Below are 23,514 nucleotides of genomic sequence, written 5' to 3'. Positions count from 1 at the left end.
TTGCGCCACTAGAGAGGGCCCCAGGAAAAAAAATTTTAACTTCAGAGAGGTTGACTGAGATGAAGTGACATGCCCAAGTGATAAAATTTGGATTTGACTCAGGCTGGGTCCCAAAGAGGATATTCTTCTTAGCCCTGTCTATATTAACAACAGCATCTAATTTAGCACTTCCCAAACAATAGGGACTGATTTGGTGACAAATCAAACAAGCAAGCACTTATTCTTCTTTCCTTATTCTTGAGAAATCATTCTTTTATTCTTGAGAAATGACTGATTCTAAAGACATGATTTGATTCTCAAGGTGAGCTTCTGGGAAGGAGGATTAAAGTGACTCCTGGCTAAAATATGCCTATAAGGAACCAGTTTACCAAAGCTTAGAAATGGTTATAAGCCAGAAGGAAAAGATTTAATTAATTAACTCACAAATACTTACTGAATTTTACCACCTACACTGCACTTCAGTGAGTCCTAGCTACATATAGCACTGCTTATGAGATAAAGATACTGCACAGATTTTTAATAGGATTGAAAGAGAAGATGTACTCGTACAAAGCAGTAGTAGGAGATGCAAACTAAACATACTTGGTAGTGGAGCCTGGAACTAAATCTGAGCCAACTCATCAGAAAAAGGTACTGTAACCACAGTACATTCATTTAATGAATATTTACTAAGTGCATTTGAAGAGCCAGGAATAGCCATCCATTAATTTGTCTCATCATAGTTGTTAGGTCAGAAATCAGGGATTGTGAGCCTTCAAGGACCCCTGGTTGTTGTCAAACACCAGCCTGTTTAGACCCAGACTTGAGTTCAGGCTCTGCCACTGTTACTATTCTGTCTCTGATCCCTGAGACACATGTTTCTTCATAATATAGCAATGATTCAGAAAAACCCATACGACAACATGATTAAATAAAAGAGGTGAGCAAAGAACAGTCCACAGGTTCATGGAAAATTATCAGGGCTTCACAACAAAACCTTCTACTCCTATTTTACCAACCACCTATTTCCATTTTGTAACACAATTTCCTCTTGTTCTAATTACGCCTAATTACAATTTTCAAATACTAGGACAAAAATTATCATGGAACCAAGTCAATGCACATTAGATTTGGACAGACTATATTTAGTATATAAAAGTTGGATAAAAAGAGTTGGGGGTGGGTACACAGAATTAGGAAGATCTCTAATTCCTGTCCCTTTTTCATTCACTATTACCTGCCAGCAGCATCAGGGGTCAGTCCCTATTACTTTTCAAACTGAAGGTAGGTCTCAACAAATGAACCTGAGAAGCTATCGGCAGCAGACATCATGGAGTCTATCTATTCAAGGTAGCTAGTGCATACACCTATTACACGTGCTCAGTGTTATTTGGAACAAATGACTTCTTTATCCTGGGCCACTTCCTGATTTTCCCTAACATGCCTTATATCTTCTCCTCTTAGAGGCTTTACATTAGATATTCTCTTATTATATATATTATATATATGTATCATTATTATATTGTCTTCCATCAGAATGTGACAAGAAGTACGACAATGAGGCAAACTTGTGAAGTTTGTAAAGGAGCAAAGATGAAAACCCAGTAGCATGCTTCTGATTTTCCAGCTCTGGTTCTAATGACTCAGTCATACTTCATTTTCTGTTGTTTGATTTCTATTAGAACCAATAATCCTCTTGGAGCAAGTGAATATCCTTTGTCACCAAACAGACTCGGCTCTTCTTATATAACGGTAGCTGCTCGAGTGGAGATGCTATGCATGATCTTTATTTCATGTGAGTACCCATCACGTACCACATATTCCTGCTATCCACTGACCTATTTGGCAACAAGGACTGCTGAAAACATTCTCTTCAGGTGAATATACAGTTGACTTTTGAACAATTAGGGAGTTATGGGTGCCAGACCCACACTTAGTTGAAAATCAGTGCATAATTTTTGATTCCCCAAAAACAACTACCAGTAGCCTGCTAGAGCAAAAGTTTTGTCATTAAGTCAATTTCATTGACATTAAGTCAATTAACACATTTTCTAAGTTATATGTATTATGTTCTTATAATAAAGTAAGCTAGAGAAAAACAATGTCAGGAAAACCATTAAAAAATATCTACAGTATTGTACTGTATGTGTCAGGGTCATAAGTTTACACCATCTGTTTACAAGAAAATCCGTATGTAAGTGCACCTGCACAGTTCAAAACTGTGTTGTTCTCAAGAGTCAGTTGTACTTAGTTTCTTATTTGGCTCCCAGAACTAACCGGTGCTGGAACATGTGTCCAAAGCTGCCATTCTCACACACTCCAAAAACATCAATTAGACCTAAGATTTTACTGATAAAGAAAACCAAATTTCAGTTGGAATCAAAGACTGAGAGAAAAACGTCTTGAGGTCTGGAATATTGATTTATAGTTGTGAACAGAAACAGATCAAATGATAGCATTAAATGATTGCTAAGGGTAGTTGGTGAAGACAAAATGTGACTTTATAGACCTGTCAAGCACCCAACACATGCTAGACAAATATGAGGCGCTCAATACACATCTGTTCAGTAAACAAATATAACTGAAGAGTAAATGAAGTGTGGCATATGGAAATGATTACTGGGTTATTAATCTCAAGACCTGGGTTTTTCACCTTATCTCATAGTAATATGACTTCAAATGAATCAATTTCTCTTAATCTCTATTTTCTTCAACTGTAAAATGGTGGGATAAGAACTTAACTCTGCTGGCCTTCCCTGGTGGCACAATGGTAACCACAGCACTATGAAACCACTGCAGCACGAGTTTGATCCCCAGTCCCAGAGGTGACCCACATGGTGTAGCAAACTTCTCCTGACCCTCCTGCTACTCCCCTCAGCAGTATATTTCAGTCAGTCTACCTGTTCTGATCTCTATTCTGTCTCTAGTGAACCCTCTCATCCCCCCTGCACCTCTGGCCTGTACCCCAGGTCTTTATGCATAATAAATAAATCTTTTAAAAAATTGGGCCCTCTCTGGTGATGCAACAGGTTAACAGACACAGCACTGCAGGCTGGCCACAGCCGCTTCAGTGGGAGTTTGATCCCTGGCCAGGGAGCTGACCCACATGGCGCAGCAGACCTCTCCTGCATTGTCTGCTGCTCCCCTCAGCAGTGTACTCTGTAGATTTGCCTGTTCTGCTCCCTGCTCTGTCTCTAGTGAATCCTCTCACTGCCCCTGCACCTCTGACCTGTATCCCAGTTCTGTAAGCATAAATAAATAAATCTTTAAAAAAAATAATACTCTGCTAACATCCCAGGCATAAGAGTATTATGTGTAGTAATTTTTTAATAATTTAAAAGGAAATACATAGTAAATACTATAAACAACTTTAATGTTTTATTGATATTATAGGAAAAAATTTTAGGGTACTCTGTAAATTGTTAAATATCAGACAAATATAAGGCACAGAAGATAATGAAGGGATTAACACTGAGGTGAAGAGATCATGATGCTAGACAACAACCTGGTAGAAACAGTGGGCTTCAAGGGAAGCTTTAATATTTTTAGGTCCCTAGAGCATTTTTTAATCATCGAGAATTCATGAATTCATGAAATAGGAGTTCATATACACAGAAGTACTTTTAAATATACTAAGGTAAGATGATTATTACTGCCACTGCTCATCAGACCACTCCTCTACTAAGAGAACAGTGATGGAGACTACGCAGGGCATAAAGAGCCTCATACATAACAGATCCGTCATTACTGTTTTGTGAACTGAAATACACATCTCAAAGCAGCTTCAGGAACAGAACAATAATTGCACCAGTTGTAGTAAGCAATGTGAAAACAACTTAACCAAAGGGCCATGGAAATGAGATAGCCACAAAACAGCTCTGGGGTCAAACAAATACCATTTATTCCCTGAAAGGTTATAAGAGAAGAAAAATTCTTGGGACAAATGAAATCAGTTAAAAATCTAGCTCTAATAAAGAATTAAAATTTCCTGTTTGTAGCCATGATCTTAGAGATAGAAAACCCTAAATATGCCACAATATAATTGCTAGAAATAATGATTCAGAGTTGAAGGATAAAAAGTCAACATAAAAATAAATTCTATTTCTATATACTAACAATGAGTAATCTGAAAAGACAATTAAAATAATTCCAGAGGCCCTCCCTGCCAGCAGAATGGGTTAAAGCACAGCATATAAAGCTAGAGGCAGCCACTTCAGGAATGTTTGATGCCTGGGCAGGGAGGTGACATACATGGCACGGCAGACCTCTCCTGTCTCCCCACTGCTCCTCTCACCAGTGTATTTCGCCAATCTGCCTGTTCTGCTTCTCATTCTGTCCCTGGTGAATCCTCTCACTGTCCCTACACCTCTGGCCTATACTCCAGTTCTGTATGCATAAATAAATCTTTAAAAAAACAAAACAAAATAAAAAAGTCCATGTGGTGGCACAACAGGTTACAGCACAGCACTACGAAGATATCACAGCTTGAGTTCGATCCCTGGCCAGAAAGGTGAGCCACATGGCTCAGCAGACCTCTCCTCCCTCACCTGCTGCTTCCCTCAGCAGACCTTTATTTATAAGTAAATAAATCTTAAAAAGAAAAGAAAATAACTCCATTTATAAAACACTTGGGAATAAAGTTTACCAATCAGGCAAAAGGACTTGCATGTTGAAAACTGTAATTAAAAAAAAAAAAAAAGATAGCATTTCAAAAATTTCTGCAAAAAGACATTTACATTTTTAAACTCAAAAAAAAAAAAGACCATCCCATATGATAAATACAGTGTAAATGGCACTTACCTTCTTTCTTTTCCCAGAAGAATTCCTGGTGGGGTCAGGCTTATCTGATGGTTTTGCCTCTTCCTTCTCCTCATCCTCATCAGGTATCAGGGAGTATTTGGTTCCACCTGGCTGCATGAAACAATCCTTTGCAAAGTGGCCTGCAGAAGAGAAGTAGAAAAGTGGAGAAAGAAGTAGTCTTTCCTCTCAGCTGGGTAATCTTCCCCAGAGGCTCTTGAAAAGGGCTAGCTGGTCTGGGAGGAATGACTGAGTTCATTCAGAGCAGCTGTTGGATTCAGAGCAGATTTTCTGTCACTTCAAGGCAGCATTGCTCAAGCAATTAGAATGGAATTAGTCCTAAAACTGTGGGAAACACCAATACTGCTTGGGAAAGGGAAGAGGAAGTGAGGGTGAAAGTTTGTGTTGCCTTCTCCTAGCAACAGAGCTTAATCATTTTAAAAAATCTATTTGGAACTTACTCCTACAATGAAAGGCTACTCCAGAGAGCAGCATGCTGAGTAGAGGAAATAAGCGTCAGGCCAAGCCCTACGGGAAGGCAGTTCTTAGGAAGACAGCTCTTATATCACGCTAACACAAACAAGCACAATCACCTGTATTGAGGGGTAACCAATATTCAGATTGCCGGGCCTGGCTAGGATCTTAGAGATCATGAAATCCAACAGTGCACTGCAAAAACTAGGATATATTAAAGTAGAAAAGTAGCTCAAGATCACACAGATAACAACAAACTAAAATTACCCTGGATCTCATGCCTCCCTGTCCTTTATCTCTCTGACACAGCAGAGCCAACCACCTCCGGCCTGACCTTTGCTGACTAGGTCAAATTCCATCATCATCATTCTCTGCCTCATGTAACACCTGGTGGATGCAAGTTGAAGGTAAGAAGATCCCACTACGCTTGCAGATGTTACAGAGCTGGTTTTGTCTGAGCTTGTTATAGTGCCTCTTTCAGGGTTACAGAAGGTTTGATGAGATCATCAAGGTCACGTGTGAAGTGCTATCAACTCTGAATCCAGAAGCTGGATGGGGAATATTGCATTGCTCTCCAAATATTTAGAATGTTCACACAGTTCCCCATGAGGTGGTATTCTCTCGTTTACGTTTCCCTTTCTCCCTCTACACTAATGATTAAATAGGGGCTTAAATCTGCCCCACAATCTCAGTCAGGACACAAATGTGCCACCATTTGTAGCAAAATCAAGACACCTTGGTAGACTGAAGACTAGCAAAGAGTGACAAATTGAGGTCACTCTGAAAGTGAGAAGCTAGCTACCCCTCCCACGATAGCACCAACACGGGAAGTCAGGCTGAAAGCGTTCTTTAATATCTGAGTAAGATGAGAGGAAACCCGAGGAAAGGGAGCTTACGAAAGTGACTTGCCTGTGTTCTTTATTACAAAAAAGGATACTGTATCCAGAACTCTGAAGTTAAACGATAAGAGGCTGACTTGTATCCTTAAGGAATATATACCCAGGTTACTTAATTTCCACCTCCTCATTTCAAAAGGACAGGTTTATTAGACAAAGGAGACAGAAAAAGAGGCGCCTGCATAGCGATAAGAGGGCAGGAGCATTCCAAGGTGCTCAATTTTGTAGCAGAGAAATAAGTCCTTGGAAACAAAAATTGAGAGTGTTATCACACTCTCTAACACTCTTACCCTCTAGCATAATACCAGGAACGCTGCCCAGGGAGGGCATCAGCTGGGGAAGAGTGGGGTGAGGTGGTGGCGGCGGTAGTGGTGGTGTAGACCTGGCAGGGCCAGCTTCAGAAAAGGAAACAGAAAAGCGTAGCACGACTGGTGGTGTGAGCCAACAGGACTAACAGCAAGAGCAGGTACGGCCGTCACAGGGCTAGAAAACAGGGTTAGCGACACTCGGACTAGGCTGCCTCTCTCCTCCAGTTAGGGGTCTGTCCACAGGAGAGCACGTCTGACATGGCAGAGGCGTCCCCTCACCTTTACAGCCACATTTCTTGCAGGTCGTGTTCAGGACAGCTTCAAGGGTGATCTTCTGTCCAGTGTAATCCTGGAACGACCGCCTCCGCCTCTCTTCTTGCCTTTAACAAAAAAGATACTGACTTTAGACCCCTTAGGAGATGTGCCAGAGATACCAGGTAACGTATGTTGACTTTTACTTTGGCTTTGACAGAAGAGAGAAAGAAGGAAAAGCATGGGACATAAAGACAGGAGGGGAAAAAAGGCAATGACTTGAAATAGTTTTTCATTTAGAAAATTTGAGTTAATAATTATGAATGACTACATGTCATCTCACCCTTTCACAAAGATGAAGATCCACTCACCTGCTAGCACACCCCCGTCCCTCCCCCCACCCTTACAAGGCCATTCCTGGCTTAAAAGACCTTCAAGACTTCCCAGAATATCAAGTCCAGAGTCCTTCCCCAGGTATCCAAAGCCTTTCACAGGTTGTCTCTAATCTACTTTTCTAGACTTATCTTTTTTTTCCCTTAAATTCCCTCACATCATTGTTCATTTTTGTACACTATTTGATTTCTCCCCTCAGGTATAGTCCCCCTAACTTTCCTACTACCATGAGCCATCACACAGCCCCCTTGTGCTCTTCCCTCCCCCGTCCTAGCCTTGTATTTAACTGATTTCCATGCTCTAGCTAAATCAAATTACTTTACCTTCTCCAGATGTTCAGTGTTTTGCTTTGGCAGTTCCCGCTCTGCTCTGCTCTGCTCCCACTTCACCCTTCTATATACCCAAACATCTCAAAGTTCACAGTTTCCATCTCTCCTTCTAGCAAGTCTTCTTCTTTGAAGAAGCCAGAATCACTCTTTTCAGCTCACAATCCCATAGCACTTTTTATGAATTTTCCAAACTTTTGTCCAATTATTAGGTTGTCAGAAAAGTCATGACATATTCTTTTGTTTCTCAAGCAAAAAATGTATCATGACTTTTCTGACAACCCAATATAATATAAACACAGAAAAGTGTTAAGAACAACCTGATTGATTTTCACAACTTGAGCATACCCACCTAACCACAGTCAGATCAAGCAACAGAACATCATCAGCACCCCAGAAGCTCTTCAAGCATTCATTATGTCATCAATGATGCTAAACTATACACTTAAAAATTATTAGGAGGATAGATTTCAGATTAAGTATTCTCACCACTATAATTTTAAAAAGTAACAAATAAAACAGGAAAAAAAAACAGCACAAAAAAGTTTAAGAACTTAACCTGAGCAAGTCACAAACTCCATGGCTTTCAGATCTTTATTTGCAGAGCTGAGTTTCAAGTGGCTGTGAGTTGTACCTTAAACAAACCCTCATTATAATAAAATCTAATATTCTGTGGTTACTCATGTTACCAGCCAAAACACACCTCCCACCTAACACAACAAACGTGTCACTTACCACGTCTCCCTTTCTGTTTTCAGTGTGATCATGCCAGCTTAGGTTTTATTGGATTTCACCTAAACAGCAATAACCCCGTCACTGGTCCCCTTGCCTTCAATTTTCCTCATCCAACCTACCTAGCATACATAGATTAATCTTTTTCTAAATACAATCAGTAAGTGGCAAGCACCAGTGGTAGTCCCGATGATCAGAGTAAGTATACAAAAATAGTAAGACATGACCCTTTTCCCTTAGGAACTTTTAGTTTAGGAGCAGGAGACATGTAAACAAATCATTATATTATGGTGAATCCTAAGTGCTCCTTCTAAAGACTATGCTTTAGAACCTGCCTTTAGCCCCTTTCCATTTGCAGATTCACCTATGAGATGACCTTACTAATATTTTTGAGTTAAAGGAATAAAATAAATAGATTTTGTAGGAAAAAAGTGGTTAACAAGTTGTGGCTGGTTAGAGACGGGATGAGGACACTGGATTTAAACAGGGCAAAAACAGAGAATGTGATACCTGGGGAGATTAAGTGATCAGAAGCTTTTCCCTCTTAGAGGCATTTCCTCAGGTCGGTCATTATTCTTCTTCTGCCTGGAATACCAATCCTCCCTGTGCTGCCTGACAAAATCTTATTCATTCTTCAAGAGCTACCTCAAATGCCTCTTCTTCTCTGATCACAGGGCCTGAAATCAACCCTTTATTTCAAACTAAATGCTAAAATCTTTTCTTTAAGCCCCTTTCTCGGGGGCCCCTTTTGGCTCAAGGGGTTAAGCCATAGCACTATGAAGCTAGAAGCTACTGGCATCTACTGCAGCACAAGTTCCATCACCAGCCAGGGAGCTGACCCACATGGCATAACAGACCTCTCTTGTCTCATCTGCTGCTCTCCTCAATTTGCCTGTTCTGTTCCCCACTGTCTCTGGTGAATCCTCTCACTCCACAAACACCTATGGCCTGCACCCCAATTCTTGCATGAGTAAATAATTTTTTTAAAAAAAAGGCGCTCATTATGTGAAAAAAGAAAAAACTTTTTAGCATGCATTACATGTTGCCTTTTATTAAAATCATTTGCATATTTATCTCATTACACTAGGCAGTAAGGTCTTTAGGCAGAAACCTTGTACTGCACACAGACTATGAACTCCATCAATGCTGGTCAAAGGAGTAAATGAATTCACTACTTAAATGACTACTACACATCAGGCATCACAGGAGATAGTAAGAGAGATTAAGATGTGATTCTAGTTCTTTTGTGCTTAACATATTCTTTCGAAAGAAAAAGTGTGATAATCTTAGCTAGTAGAAGAAAAACAAAGACATTTTAAAATAATAAGTAGTTATTATATATTAAGACACTAAGTGAGGCTCTTTATAAATAAGACTTTGTTTACATAATCTATTATATCTGAGATGTAGGTGTCATTATCTCTATTTCATAGTGAAGAAATTCAGGCTCAGACAGGCTAAGTAATCTGTTCAAGGTCCTAACTAGTCTGGAGCAGAACTCTTTCTGATTTGATCATAATTCTAAAATCTGTCATCACTCCACCATGTTACTTCCTGGATGCAGCACTAGAAATAGTATAATTTACAACAAACTTGGCTCTAACTAGAAATGAGGATCCATGTACCCACATAAGACCAGGAAGTCTTATCCCTTTCTTACTTCTGTTTCAAAAGAGGTACTTCTTTATCTTACTGGTTTTCTATTTACTTTCGAAAGAGTGATCTTGGAAAATTTCACGCTTTTTAATGATACCATATAACACAGGGTTCCTTGGAGAAGTAATTTATTACTATGCCATCAGTGTAACAACATTTCTGAGCTCTGAACTGTAAAAGCATTCCACTGTAAATCGAAAGTGTTTTGTCAATAATCAACCCTACAAACATGTCACTAGACACTAAATTACAAAAATATGAAAAATTGTGTAAGCTACATGTAACAGCCAAAAGTATGATATGGCAAAAAGGGCACTTTTTAGCTTTAACATTAGGGGGACCTAGTTCAAGTCCCTGACCCACTATAATTAGCTTATATGCCACAGTAAGTTAGTATGAACCATTAAGCTATAAATTAGAAAGGTGTTGTAAGTGCAAAGTAAAATGAAGATGCTACCTACTTTGTAGGTTATTATGAGAATTATATACACTAATGTACATAAACTGCCTTTCATAAATGCCTAGGACATCACATGTATTTAATAAATATCACTTCCCTTCTGTTCAGGTAAAATCCCTTCATATCCAAAGTGATTTTTCTCAGAACTATGAAGTAGGTCACCACCAAGACCCACTTAAACATTATCTACTCTTTATTTTATTTTTTAAAGACCTAATCGATTTCATAGCTACACTGAGAATACCTGATTAGCGTGAAGAACTCCTAGCTACAAATTAATGACACATATTCAAGAAAGACTGAGACAGAGAACAAATTCCCTATCACTACACATTGTCCAACAGAAGTAGAAAATCTTCAATTCCTAAATGAAAGGTTAAAAAAAAAAACGACAGTAACCTTACTGTTTCATTCCTAAATGAAAGGTTAAAAAAAAAAAAAAACCGACAGTAACCTTACTGTTACTGTAAGAGGCAGAGCACTCTGCTGGAGTTACTACCATGTTAACCCACATGGTCTCCACCTTTTCAGCCCCAGTGTTAGGAGAGAGGCAGATAACAGGCACTTCATGAATGCTTGTTGGCCAGCAGGATAAAGAGCGAAAGCACAAAGAGAACAAGGGGAAGAAATAAAGTCACTGATGGAACACTTCCGTTACAGACTTGGAGTCTTCTTTAGAGATTCTGACCCCTTGTAAAGAATTTAGCAAGGGAGCAAGACAGACTATAGCCAGACAAGGCTTTATGCTCAAACACAAGAAAGGCAGCAGCAAGAGAAGTTTTCAGGCCGGCTCCCTGCAGTGAGCTAGGAAAGGGTTTTTTCAGCAGTTTATCTACCAGTGTGGCAGAGGGGAGCAACACTGGAGCATGGTTTGAATGGACTGCACAAGGACATGTGCAGCTGTGTTACATGCTTTTGTATGTTACATGTCATTACATCCTACATCTCTACCCAGGGCTGGGACCTTGGTAACTGTCCAATTTTTACCATCTGTGTATGCAGGAACTTCAATCATCCCCGCGTCCCTTGCAGGGAACTGGGAAACTACCACTTGTGAGGTTGTGGCACCTTTTGCCAAGGTCTGATGCCTTTGGTGAGTCTGGTAGACTAGCTTGTTTAAACAAGATGACAGGCAGCAAACCACCAGCTTGTAGTTTCATCTACATAGGCTATCCCATTTCTATGCTGGGAGCTTTGCATTTTAGCATATCATCTATACTTTCTACCTCTAAAGACCAGAGATCACAAAGAGTACATAAACGATTAATATCACAAAGCCTATAAATGGCCGATCCCCCAGCCAACCTGACTCACTACTACATTCTACTGTTTCAAAGCAGAGGATTTCCCAACCTTTACATACTCAATGATAACGTTGTTAGGGTCAAGGTCTTTCCCAGTCCCTTGGTTGACAACTTTCATGGAGAGGGATACTTTTATCCTATCATTTTTCATCTGAAAAAGACAAAAGCAAAGTCACCAAAAATTCAAAGTATCAATTAGATGTGTTCCTCATCTAAACTTATCTAAGAATCAAAGTTTCATCATCATGACAAGCTCTAAACACCTGTAGTGGCTAAGGTTGTGTGTTAGGGCGTAGCCACTCAGAGGCACAAAAGGCAGATGTACTGGCAGAATGGCAGAAAATGATCTTCATTTCATTTCTTTTCATCACTTATTAACCATAAAATTCACCACCTAACCATTTTAACCTTACAGTTCAGGAGCATTAAGTGCATTCACACTGTGATACAGTCAGTCATCCCTACCTTTTACCCCCATAACTCTTTCAGTGTGAAACCAAAACTCTGCCTCTTCTCCCCTCCCCCATAGTCTCTGGAACCACCACTATACTTTGATTCTGACTATTCCAAGTACCACATACAATATAAGTAGGTTCAAAAAATATAAGTAGGTTTTAGGGTCTGGCTTATTTCATTTAGCATCATGTCCTCAAGGTTCATCCCTGTTGTAGCCAATTGCAAGGTGTTCTTCCTTTTTAAGGCTGAATAATCATCACGGTATATATCACATCTTGCTTATCCATTCATGTGTTTGTGGACACTTGGATTACTTCCACTTATTGTAAATAATGCTGCTACATACGTGTGTACACAAATCTCATCAAGATTCTATTTTCAATCCTTTTGGACATACCAAGAAGTGAAACTGCTGGGTCATACAGTATTTTTAATAGTTTAAGGAACTTTCATTCACCTCATTCTTGTTCCTCCAGGGGGAGGGGAAATGGTTGCTTAGAAATTAAGGACCTGTAGCGATTAGCAGGTAGATGATAAAACTGTTCTTAACAGTTAAGTTCAGATCTATGAGCCCAGAGTGGGTTTCATTTTGGTAAACTAGATCTCAAGCTTCTTGACATGAAGACAATTGTTAACACACTGGTACTCTTCTGCTTCCTCCACTGATACTCTTACTCCCTTCAGCACTAGAAGCAGTTTTTCACTTCAGGGTCTTTGCCCCTGCTATTCACTCTACCTGGAATTATGTATTCTTTATCCCAGCTTTTCACATACTAGTTTTTTTTTCTTCGGAAGTGTCCGTTCATATACTATCTCCACAGAGTCAGTTCCTGACTACTTTATCTAAACTTGTCCTTGATATAAATTAGATCCATTATTGCATTTATTATAATCTATTGCTATTTTACATGTTTGTTTACTTTTTTGTCTCCTCCAGCTATATTCTATATAAGCATCATAAAAGCTGGGGTCATATAAGTCTGATTCACTCTTATATCCCTTTAGACCACTCAAATACTATGAATGATATTTCTTTCAGGTTTGCCTCCCTTGCCATTTTCTGATATGCCATTTTTATAATGTTGAGGTGTGTGTGTGCTGATAACCTTGTTTTTGAATGTTGCCACTATCTGTCCTGAACTTAAACCTTCTGGCTACCTGTCTTGAAATTCAAGAAGGAATGGTGTGAAGCCACATCCATAGCCCTCCATACACTCTGCAGGTAACAGGTCCTTCATACCTTTTTCACTTCCCTCACGGTGCATGGTGCCAGATATTAGGAAAAATGACTATAAATTATTTTTGTTTTGGTTCAAACTGAAGTACAGTTGGTAGGTATTCTTTAAAGTCTGTAATAGATTTGTCCCACAGATAGTTTCCTTCTTTCTTCTTGGTTTTTATCTCTTTTTTCTTCCCACCCACTACTTAGGTAAATTTCAGGAAGGGAAGGTTTACCAACATATACTTATTTTACCATATTTACTGCAGTTCACATCATTCCTTCTGAGTTTCCAGGACAGTTAGCAGGGAAGCTTAAGTTCAGGACAGACTGTGGCAGCATTCAAACACCAGGTTATCAGACAGTACCATATAAACATACTCACCACTATAAAAATACCAAGAAAATCCCAACTTCTTGTAAACCTTCCTAGCCACATGAAAACTGCACAGAAATTTACCTCTCGGCCAATAAGTTTCACCCACACTTTGTCTCCGACATCTACTATCTCAGAGGGCTTATCCACACGACAGGATGACATGTGAGTTCTATGGACCAGACCTGAAGACAAAAAAGAAGAAATAAATGAAATACAGGGTATGTCTGGTATTTATATTCTAATTAATAAGGTAAGGAGATGATGGGAATTGGGGATTCACTGCTCTCTTTTATTTAAAAATGTAATTTAAAGCAGTTTGAGATTGTTTTTATACCTAACCAATAAACATTCTTTAAATAATGCTCAATAAACATTCTTTAAATAATGCTCTCCCTGGTGACACAATGGGTTAAACCACTGCATTATGAAGCTCTCAGAAGCCACTGCAGCACGAGTTCAATCCTTGGCCAGGGAGCTGACCCATATGACGTGGCAGACCTCCTCTGACCCGCCCACTGCTCCCCTCAGCAGTGTACTTTGTCAATCTGCTGTCCTGCTCCCCATTCTGTCTCTGGAGAATCCTCTTACTGCCCCTGTACCTCTGGCCTATACCCCTAGTTCTATAAGCATAAAATAAATAAATTTTTTAAAAAAGAAATGCTCAATGTTAGTAAGGATGTGATATAATAAATATATATTTATGTAATAATGGTAAAAGTACAAGTTGGTAAAATTTTTCAAAACCAAAGCACAGAAAGATCGTTATATATTTGATGTAATAATATCATGCTGAATTTTTCCAAACAAGAAAAAAAATTCAGTATAAGTCTATGAACATAAAAAAATATTGCAGTATTATTATCTACAATTTTTTAAATTATACTATTACTTCAATGATCAATAGTTGAAAATAACTTGGTAAACTATGGTAAATCTATCAAATGAAAGAGTAAGCAACTACATAAAATGGTTATAGGAAATAATTATGATAGATATTAAGTAAACAAAGGAAATATAAACAAAATGTTACTTCAAATCTACTACCAAAATATTTAGTAAATAAATAGCCCAATGTTAGTAAAATAAGAAATATTGCTACTTAATAAAATTTTTAGAAATCTTTTTTAGCAATGTTGATCAAGAGTGTCATAAACAGTTAAATTAGAAGTTATTATTAAATTGTAGAACAATTATAAAACAATTTAATAAAATATTTACAATAAACATCCTTTTCCTGTCTGCCCACGCTCCTTAGGAAAACCACCTTTCTTACATTCTAAAATCTGCTCAGTTCATGTGATTTTGGTTGTAGCTAACCAAACTCCTAAGTGTGGGCACATGACACAGTCAATCAATGTACTTCATGACCCCTTGCCACAGTCATGGACTGGGTCAGGGTCAGACACAGCCACTAAATTAAATCACCCTTTCAAAACTTGTCAGGATTATAAAAAAAATTACCAATACCCACTTTTACCGCCAGGTGGCAAGGGATAGCCAGAGGGAAGAAGACCAACAAGAGTCCTGAGGTTGTAAACAGCATTATGAATGAAGCTGGATTTATCCAAGGGTAGTCAATCAATTGGCCAAAACTAATCTGGACTGTGTCCCTGTCCCTTGCAGCTAACAGTTCTGACTAATAACTCATTTGACCCATATTATTTGTGGGAATATGTATAACAATAACCTCACACATAGTAAAAGCTCTATGCAAAAAAGTGACCTACATCAAAATAATTCCCTTTTTCTTTTAAATGTACTTATTTATTTGTAGAATTAGGGTGTAGGCCAGCAGTGTGGGGAGGTAAGAGGATTTGCTAGAGACAGACTGGGGAGCAAAACAGGTAGAAATACACTGCTAAGGTGAGCAGCAGGCAAAACAGGAGAGGTCTGCTATACCACGTGTGGGCCAGCTCCCTAGCAGGGTATTGAACTCAGGCCAGTGGAGACAGCTCTAAGACTTAACCCCTAAGCCACCAGGAAGACCCTATTCAATATACTTCTAAGGCAAAAAATGAGAATCAATTTTATATCCAAAAACAAGGTAATGGTTTAGTTAGTTATGGTATAACAAGGTATAAAAACAATATTCCAAAGATTATGTAAAGATGTGAATAACTCCTTAGTAAATATTTATTGCGTGCTTATTTATGTGTCAAACTCTGTAGGTAGTAACTAGCATTTTCCAGAATACATCACCAAATAATGACACAAAATTGTATATAGTATGACTACAAATACTTAAAGCAAATTCTAAAAATTAGAAATGATCCACAAATGGGCCCTCCCTGATGGCGCAGCGGGTTAAAGCACTGCACTGAGAAGCTAAAGCCACTTCCTCATGAGTTCGATTCCCGCCTGCCCCGGAGGTGACCACATGGCGTGGCAGACCTCTCCTGACCTGCCCGCTGCTCCCCTCGGCAGTGTACTTCATCGGTCTGCCTGTTCTGCTCCCCACTCTGTCTCTGGTGAAGCCTTTCGCCACCCCTGAGCCTCTGGCCTGTACCCCAGTTCTGTATGTACAAATAAATAAATCTTTAAAAAAAAAAAAGAAATGATCCACAAATGCTAAAACAATGGTTATCCTAAGCTAGATAACAGGTTAATTTTTTTCTGTTACTTATTTTCAAATGTTGTAGTAGAGAAAATTATTTCTACTGGGGGGGAAATGAATACAATAGACAATTATTTTGAAAGAATGTAAATCAGGAATCTAAACCAAATTAAAAAACTGATAAGTAAAACAAAAATTTATGTCAAATGTATATACCACCCTCCTTGAAGTTGTTTAGAAGAATTTTTAACCTTTATTTTTCCTCTCAATTTCTCTCCCACACATGCATCCTCAGAGATGTCTGCACATACGGTTCAAAGTATCTGCCCTCTCTCTGTGAAATTCCAGCTGGAAGTCCCTGCTTTCTCTGCACAGTTACTGGGGTTCCCATACCTACTTCACCTGATTTTGGAGATTTATAAACTCTCTGAAAAACTATGGGGCCTCCAACATTTTTTCTATCAATATGAAATATATAACCCACATCTTCAACTTAATAAGCTCCAAACTGTGTAAAATTCATGAAACTAGAACTCTTATTCCCCACCACACCCACAGGTGGTTTGATGAGCTTAGTCAAACTGAAGTTCAGAGGGAAAATTAATATACCCTAAAGGAAATCTTTCACTCTGACAATTTTGGGATGCAACTGTCCTTTAATTCTAAAATTTAGTTATTTCCTCGATTGTTAATAGAAATTGTGAAGGAAATTAATATTGAACCTAATGTACTTGAGAGAACATTTTTTTTCTTTCCTGAAACAGACAATCTATTAACTGTAATACCACAATCAAAGAAATAATGGCATTACCACTTGCCCCTCTCCCAAATGTCAGGAAGGCAGCTAGAAATGTAAAATATGTAGCTCAGAGAAATATGAGCTAAAGAGATGTGAAGAAGTCTTCAGCATATAGGTGAACTATCTACAAAAATATATTAACCAGATTACTAAAAATCAGCAATAGGTTTAGGTACAGACGCAAGTAACCAAATCTATTAATCTACAACAGAGAATATATCAGGAAAATTTCTAGACCTTATATAGGTGAACTACCTACTACTCCACAGTTTTTTCAAATACTTTTCCAGTCTTTGAAGATTTAATGTTTATCACTTTCTCACAAAAGTGATATATCGTTCTAGTACCTAACATCAAATTGATTTCTGCTCGAAGGCACTGCCAACTTCAGGCTCTCAGGTGTCTTTGCCCAAGGTTGACAATACCCCACCTGTTCATATAATCTCACCCTACAAAGGATGTGATACAATCAATTACACTTCAATCTCCTAAATTACAATTTTATCCCTTTCCCCTGCAATTATACTCAGATTACTTTCTTCAAAGTTTTAAGTGCTCCCATTTCTTCAGTCACAGATCCTGGCATATTTCTATCAGTAAGTAGCTAATCTCATACGCTATATAGAGGACTCAACACCAGTTTTATTATCAGAAGGCAGTCTGAATTCTTGGAATGTAGTTTACTGTTACTTATATACACCAAGAGGAGTTAGATTAAATGTATATGACAGAGGACATAAAAAAAACCCAAAAACTTGAGACCCCCCCCTCACTCCATACCTTACTATACATAGTATAGTTACCCATTCATTTAATCCTCACATGAACCCTGTGACATAGGTTCACATTAAGTAAATTGCCTAGAAGTAAAGAAAATGGCCCAAGGTCACAAAGCTGATAACACAAGAACTGCAATTCAAGTATGTGTCTATGACGTTACTCGATTATACTAACACTTCTCCCTTTTCTTTATTGTTAATGTGCTATCTTTCAGTAAAAAAAAAAAAAAAGAAAAAGATCATTTCATCACAACAGTAGAAAACACATCTAATTCTGCTATAACAAATGCTCTTAAACCAAAACATACTTTGCTCATCATGCCACACAGAAGGGAACAATTTGTGCTTACATTTCTGACATCAAGCCATAAATGCCCAAAGGGCATATTAAGTCCATCATAATGTTCAAGAAACCCAACATAACATTTAAACAAAGAGTCCTAGATTATTATCTGCTGGTAAAGAAAAAAAAATTCTGACAACTTGAAAAGGGCTAGAGTCTTAATCATCGCATGAGGAAAACAAAATTAGCCTATTCTAATTACTTTAATATTCTCCCCACTGTGTTAAGTTCAACATTAATTTCTTTTACATTTTCCATTAGTAATAAAGAAAAAAGACAGAAATTACAAATCATTAGCAGATAGCAACAGCCAAAAGATTGTCAAGAAGTTTCCTTTACATTTGAGGATCATGAATTCCCTCTTTAATTCCACTCAATGGTATGTGATAATAAAGCAAACATACTAGTCTTGCAAGGATTATGGATTCATTCAAACAATTATTAGATATTCACTAAGTGGTAAGCAAAAATGGATCCAAGTATAAGATGCTGGACAAGAAACCCTAATATTTGTATATAATTCTCATTTTACAAATAAGGAAACTAAGGTCCAAGGACTAAGTAGCTTTCTAAAGAATATAGTAAGAATATAGTAAATGGTGGAACTGGGAATAGAATTCATTTATTATTATTTTAAAAGATTTATTTATTATTCATGCATATAGAACTAGGGTACAAGCCAGAGGTGCAGTCATGATAAGAGGACTCACCAGAGACAGAGTGGGGAGCAGAACGGGCAGATCAATGAAATACACTGCTGAGGGGAGCAGCAGGCGAGTCAGGAGAGGTCTGCCACACCATGTGGGTCACCTCCAGGGCCGGGGATAGAACTTGCAATGAGGCAGCTGCGGTGAGCCTGCAGTGCTGCATCCTAACCCGTTGCGCCACGAGGGAGGGCCCTCAAATTCATTTAATAAGATTTACGAATACCCACTATACCTCAGGTACTGTACTGAGCCCTGACACTCCACTAGCAGTATATTAACTGCAAGCCCTGCAAAATGAATCTCTTCCATTTCACTATTCTGATGTTTTCCTCAATTCTGTAAGCCATTAGAACAAGATATCAAACTTGAAGAGGGGGTCATCAGAACTCTTATTCAGAGCCAGTGAGAAGAACAGGTGGTATGAGACTTGCACTGGCATCTAAAGTGACAACAGTCTTGTGAGACTGAGCCCCTGTAACTTGTGAGATCTGATACTAAATTCACTGTGTCTCACCTGAAAGTTAACTGCTCAGGTAATCTAGTAAATCTACTGAAGGCCCCAAGATTAGAACTCACAGAGCTTCTGCCTACTTATTTGGCTTCCTGAGTTCTCCCTCCAAGACTTGTCTCAGCACAGCTGTCAGGCTGATAGATCTGTCTGTAAGCTTGGCAGGTACAATCTGAGGCATCAGTTGACGGGGTATGGACTCCAGTGAGTTGAAGACTGACTGCAGGAAGGTGGCAGGCCTCTAACTCCCACATGGTCCCCAAAGTGTCACATAAATGCTCAAGTAAGGATGGGGCTTTCAGGTACTGGCAGCTACGGCAAGTACACTAATGAGAAAATCTGTCTTCAGACTAAAAGATGTACATGCCCTATAGGGATGGGGATGAGTTCCACCTCATTAATTCCCAGCCAACATAAAATGAGAAACTTTATTACAGATTGCTGACTGCTATCTTGGAAATTACTGGCAAGCCATTTCTAATGGTGTAATTTGCAACATAGTACTCTCCAAGACTAAAGGCTTGCATTCATTATCCAAAGACCAGATGTTGTACTTTTCAAAGAAAATTTTTGTTTTAAAAAAATCCAGGAAGTGGGGCTTTCCCTGGTGGTGCAACAGGTTAAAGCACCACATTATGAAGCTCTCCGAAGCCACTGCAGCGCAAGTTCAATCCTCGGCTAGAGAACTGACCCACATGGTGTGGCAGACCTCTTTTGACCCGCCTGCTGCTCCCCTCAGCAGTGTTGTACTTTGTCGATCTGCCTGTTCTGCTCCCCCAATCAGTCTCTGGTGAATCCTTTCACCGCCCCTGCACCTCTGGCCTATACCCCCCGTTCTGTAAGCATAAATAAATAAATCTTAAAAAAAAAATCCAGGAAGTAAAAGTCCCTCTTCCATGTACATTTCTTCCTTACTAAATGGAACTCCTCAGAGGTAATCATAGTTAGCAATTTGCTCAATATTCTCCCAGTTTCTTCTAGACACAGTAGTATTTTTGAAAAGTCTATTAACATATGTACACGTTTCTAAAAATAAATTATTGTGCAACATGATTTTTCATTTTCACTATGCTTCACTGATTCTAAGATAGACTTTCCCCCATCACTTCACCACTTCTGAAATTAGAATGTTTCTTATTGTAAATAGTTTCTTTCTTTTAAGGTTTATTTTTTTTTATGCATATAAGAACTGGGGTATAGGCCAGAGGTGTGAGTGTTGCAGGAGGTCTTGGGGCGGGGAGTGAGAGGATTCCCCAGAGACAGAGTGGGGAGCAGAACAGGCAGAGCTACTGAAATACACTGCTGAGGGGAGCAGTGGGTGAGACAGGAGTGGTCTGCTGTGCCATGTGGGTCAGCTACGGTATAAGTACAGTACAAGTTCGTTCCCCAGGCAGGGAACTAACCCACATGGTGCAGCAGACCTTTCCTGTCTCGCCTATTGCTCCCTTCAATGGTGGGATCTGCCTGTCCTGCTCCTCACTCTGTCTCTGGTGAATCTTATCACCCCTCACCCCCACACCTCTTATATGCAGTTTTTATATGCATAAATTGTAAAAAATCTTAAAAAAAATAAAAAAGATGTTACAAGTGGTTTAAATGACCTTTTAAAAAATTTTAGGATGGGCCCTCCCTGGTGGCGCAGCGGGTTAAAGCACTGCACTGAGAAGCTAAAGCCACTTACGTATGAGTTCGATCCCCGCCTGCCCCGGAGGTGACCACATGGCGCAGCAGACCTCTCCTGACCCGCCCGCTGCTCCCCTCAGCAGTGAACTTCCTCAATCTGCCTGTTCTGCTCCCCACTCTGTCTCTGGTGAAGCCTCTCACTGCCCCTGAGCCTCTGGCCTGTACCCCAGTTCTGTATGTACAAATAAAATAAATCTTTAAAAAAAAAAATTTAGGATGATTTCAGATTCACATGCAGTTGAAAGAGACATCCTGTGTGTGCCCTCATCCATCACCCAATTTCCTCCAATGGTAACATCTTGCAAAACAATAGTACACTGTCATACCAGGAAATCACAGTGATAACTGTGGTACTACAATACATGTAGGTTTGTACTGGCTACAACACTATTTTCATTTGATGTGTTATAACTAGGAAACTCACGCTGACAGTAGCAGAAAGGAGATTATTCTCTCCCAAATCCTAAAACCAAAGAGATCAAATGACTTGCCAAGAGTCACAAGTGAAATCCAGGGTGGAACTAGTTCCAGGCATGAACTCAAGTAGCTATACCCCCCAACCGTCATCCCCCCAAGTCAGGCACCACTATTCTTCTGAATCAGGAACTGCTAAAAATGAACTGTTATCACCTGTCTCTAGTCTGATTTCTATAGTAAAAAATAAAAACAAAATTACTATCTGAAAAACACGGTCTATAATTAAGATGGGATAGCAATGGCTGTAGAGAGAATGGAATGGGAGGACTTAATTTCAAGTTATAGGCTCCCACCTTGTTTCCGACAGCCTGGGATTTTGATAAAGGCGCCATAGTCTGTCACCATAGCAACCTGTAAAGACAAAAAATAGAGAGAATCTATGTCACACAAATGAAAATCTTCTGTAGAATTTAACATAATCTCCCTGAATTTCAACATGGTACTAACTGCTACTGTCTGCTGCAAAACTGCCTAAATAGAATGTTCTGTCAAACATTCTGAGTTTTGTGTTGTTTTTTAATTTGGACTGATAGACATAAGTGAACACAATAAATACAATTATGAGATTAAATTGCTGTTAACTAGTATGACAGTATTCAGAAATGTCCAAATCCCACACTTACTGAAGTCCCCAAAGAGGTGTATGAACAAAAGGAACAAACAGTGGAAAAATCAGGTAATAAAATTACACTTTACTTTAGCTAGAATGAAGCCTCCAAAATACAGAAGGTTGATTTGGGATGAGCCATGTAGGACATCCCTTCCTCCTGAATTTCAAACTAAGTCAAGACCCTACTGCCTGCTCTATTTCACCCACAGTGAGTCTTAGGTTTTTATCAAGACAATTAGAGAAAAATTCAATACCTGGACAGAAGTTGAAAGAGAGAGAAAAAAGAGTTGTCTTTAAGAAAAATTTTGAGTGTGACCTAAGATATATAGAAGTTAAAGGACTAATGTGTCTATGTACCCAGTTCATATATTAATGAAAGGCCCAGGTTTCCACGTTAAGTAAATCATTATCCCAAACCTTGCCCTCCAAGTTCCCTCCATCTTCTGGCCTACTCCCCTACCTATGGATTGGGATAGATCTAACTTAATGACATTATATCATTAAATCCATTATTATTTTTTTTAATATTCAATTTAAGCTTACTCATATAAACTTTATCCTTTTCAATAATTTTAATTAGTTATTTACTTTTGGGTAGTCATTGTTTTAGCTTCACCATAAACAAAATAAGAGGACAGATTCCTACTGTACTACTATTCAATAGTATATATTGAGGTCCTCCCTGGTGGCACAAGGGGTTAAAGCGCAGCACTATGAAACTCTCCCATAGCTACTGCAGCACAGTTCAATCCCAGAGCAGGGAGGTGACCCACATGGCCAGCAGACCTCTCCTGTCTCACCTGCTGCTCCCCTCAGCAATGTATTTCAGTAGTTCTGCCTGTTTTGCTCCCCAATCTGTCTCTAGTGAATCCTCTCAAACCCCCCCACCCACGGCCCACCCCGGCTCTTATCCTTGAACTTGGACGCATAAAATATTAAATCTTAAAAAAAAAAAAAATAGTATATTAACCACGGGGATAACAACTGGAAAGAGGCACCAAATGATGTAAAAATAAACAAGTATAATAAAATAGTATATTGAACATATGCAAAACACTATTTAAAAGTGCTTTACATAATCCTCATGAATGATATTGATACTATTATTATTCTTAAGTGATAAATGACAAAACTGATAGGTGATGAAACTAAAGATAGTAAATAGCAGAGCTGGGATTTGAAACCAGGGAATCTCAACTATAATAAAGCTGCTCAGAGCTTTACATTCTATCAGACAAAAGCAATGTAACATTTGATATTTTGTTTGCTCTTAGTAAGTATATATGGTAGACCCCATGTGGCAGCTGAGGGGCAACAGGTGTAGAAAGAACACAGTGAATTAAAAGATGTAGCTTCTCGACATCTTTAAAGACAGAGCACCCAACGCCACAATAGTGAAGGCAAAGATAAATAGATGGGACTA

The 23,514-nt window shown here is 38.9% G+C and overlaps 1 protein-coding gene across 2 annotated transcripts in view; it reads right to left on the bottom strand.

Moving 5' to 3' along the window:
* ZCCHC17 (zinc finger, CCHC domain containing 17) overlaps positions 1–23,514 on the bottom strand; it is a 38,070-nt gene that overhangs the window by 4,849 nt on the left and 9,707 nt on the right. For both annotated transcript variants that reach the window (XM_004678722.2, XM_012722488.1), the window contains 5 exons: positions 21,775–21,832; positions 13,713–13,813; positions 11,637–11,728; positions 6,734–6,834; positions 4,780–4,919 (listed from right to left, as the gene is read on the bottom strand). In XM_004678722.2, the coding sequence (XP_004678779.1) occupies positions 4,780–4,919; positions 6,734–6,834; positions 11,637–11,728; positions 13,713–13,813; positions 21,775–21,832 (492 nt within the window). The remainder of the gene's footprint in view (positions 1–4,779; positions 4,920–6,733; positions 6,835–11,636; positions 11,729–13,712; positions 13,814–21,774; positions 21,833–23,514) is intronic.

Source organism: Condylura cristata, unplaced genomic scaffold, assembly GCF_000260355.1.
Source record: "Condylura cristata isolate star-nosed mole 26May11 unplaced genomic scaffold, ConCri1.0 scaffold00008, whole genome shotgun sequence".
NCBI lineage: Eukaryota > Metazoa > Chordata > Mammalia > Eulipotyphla > Talpidae > Condylura > Condylura cristata.
This window is presented reverse-complemented; position numbering and strand designations above follow the sequence as displayed.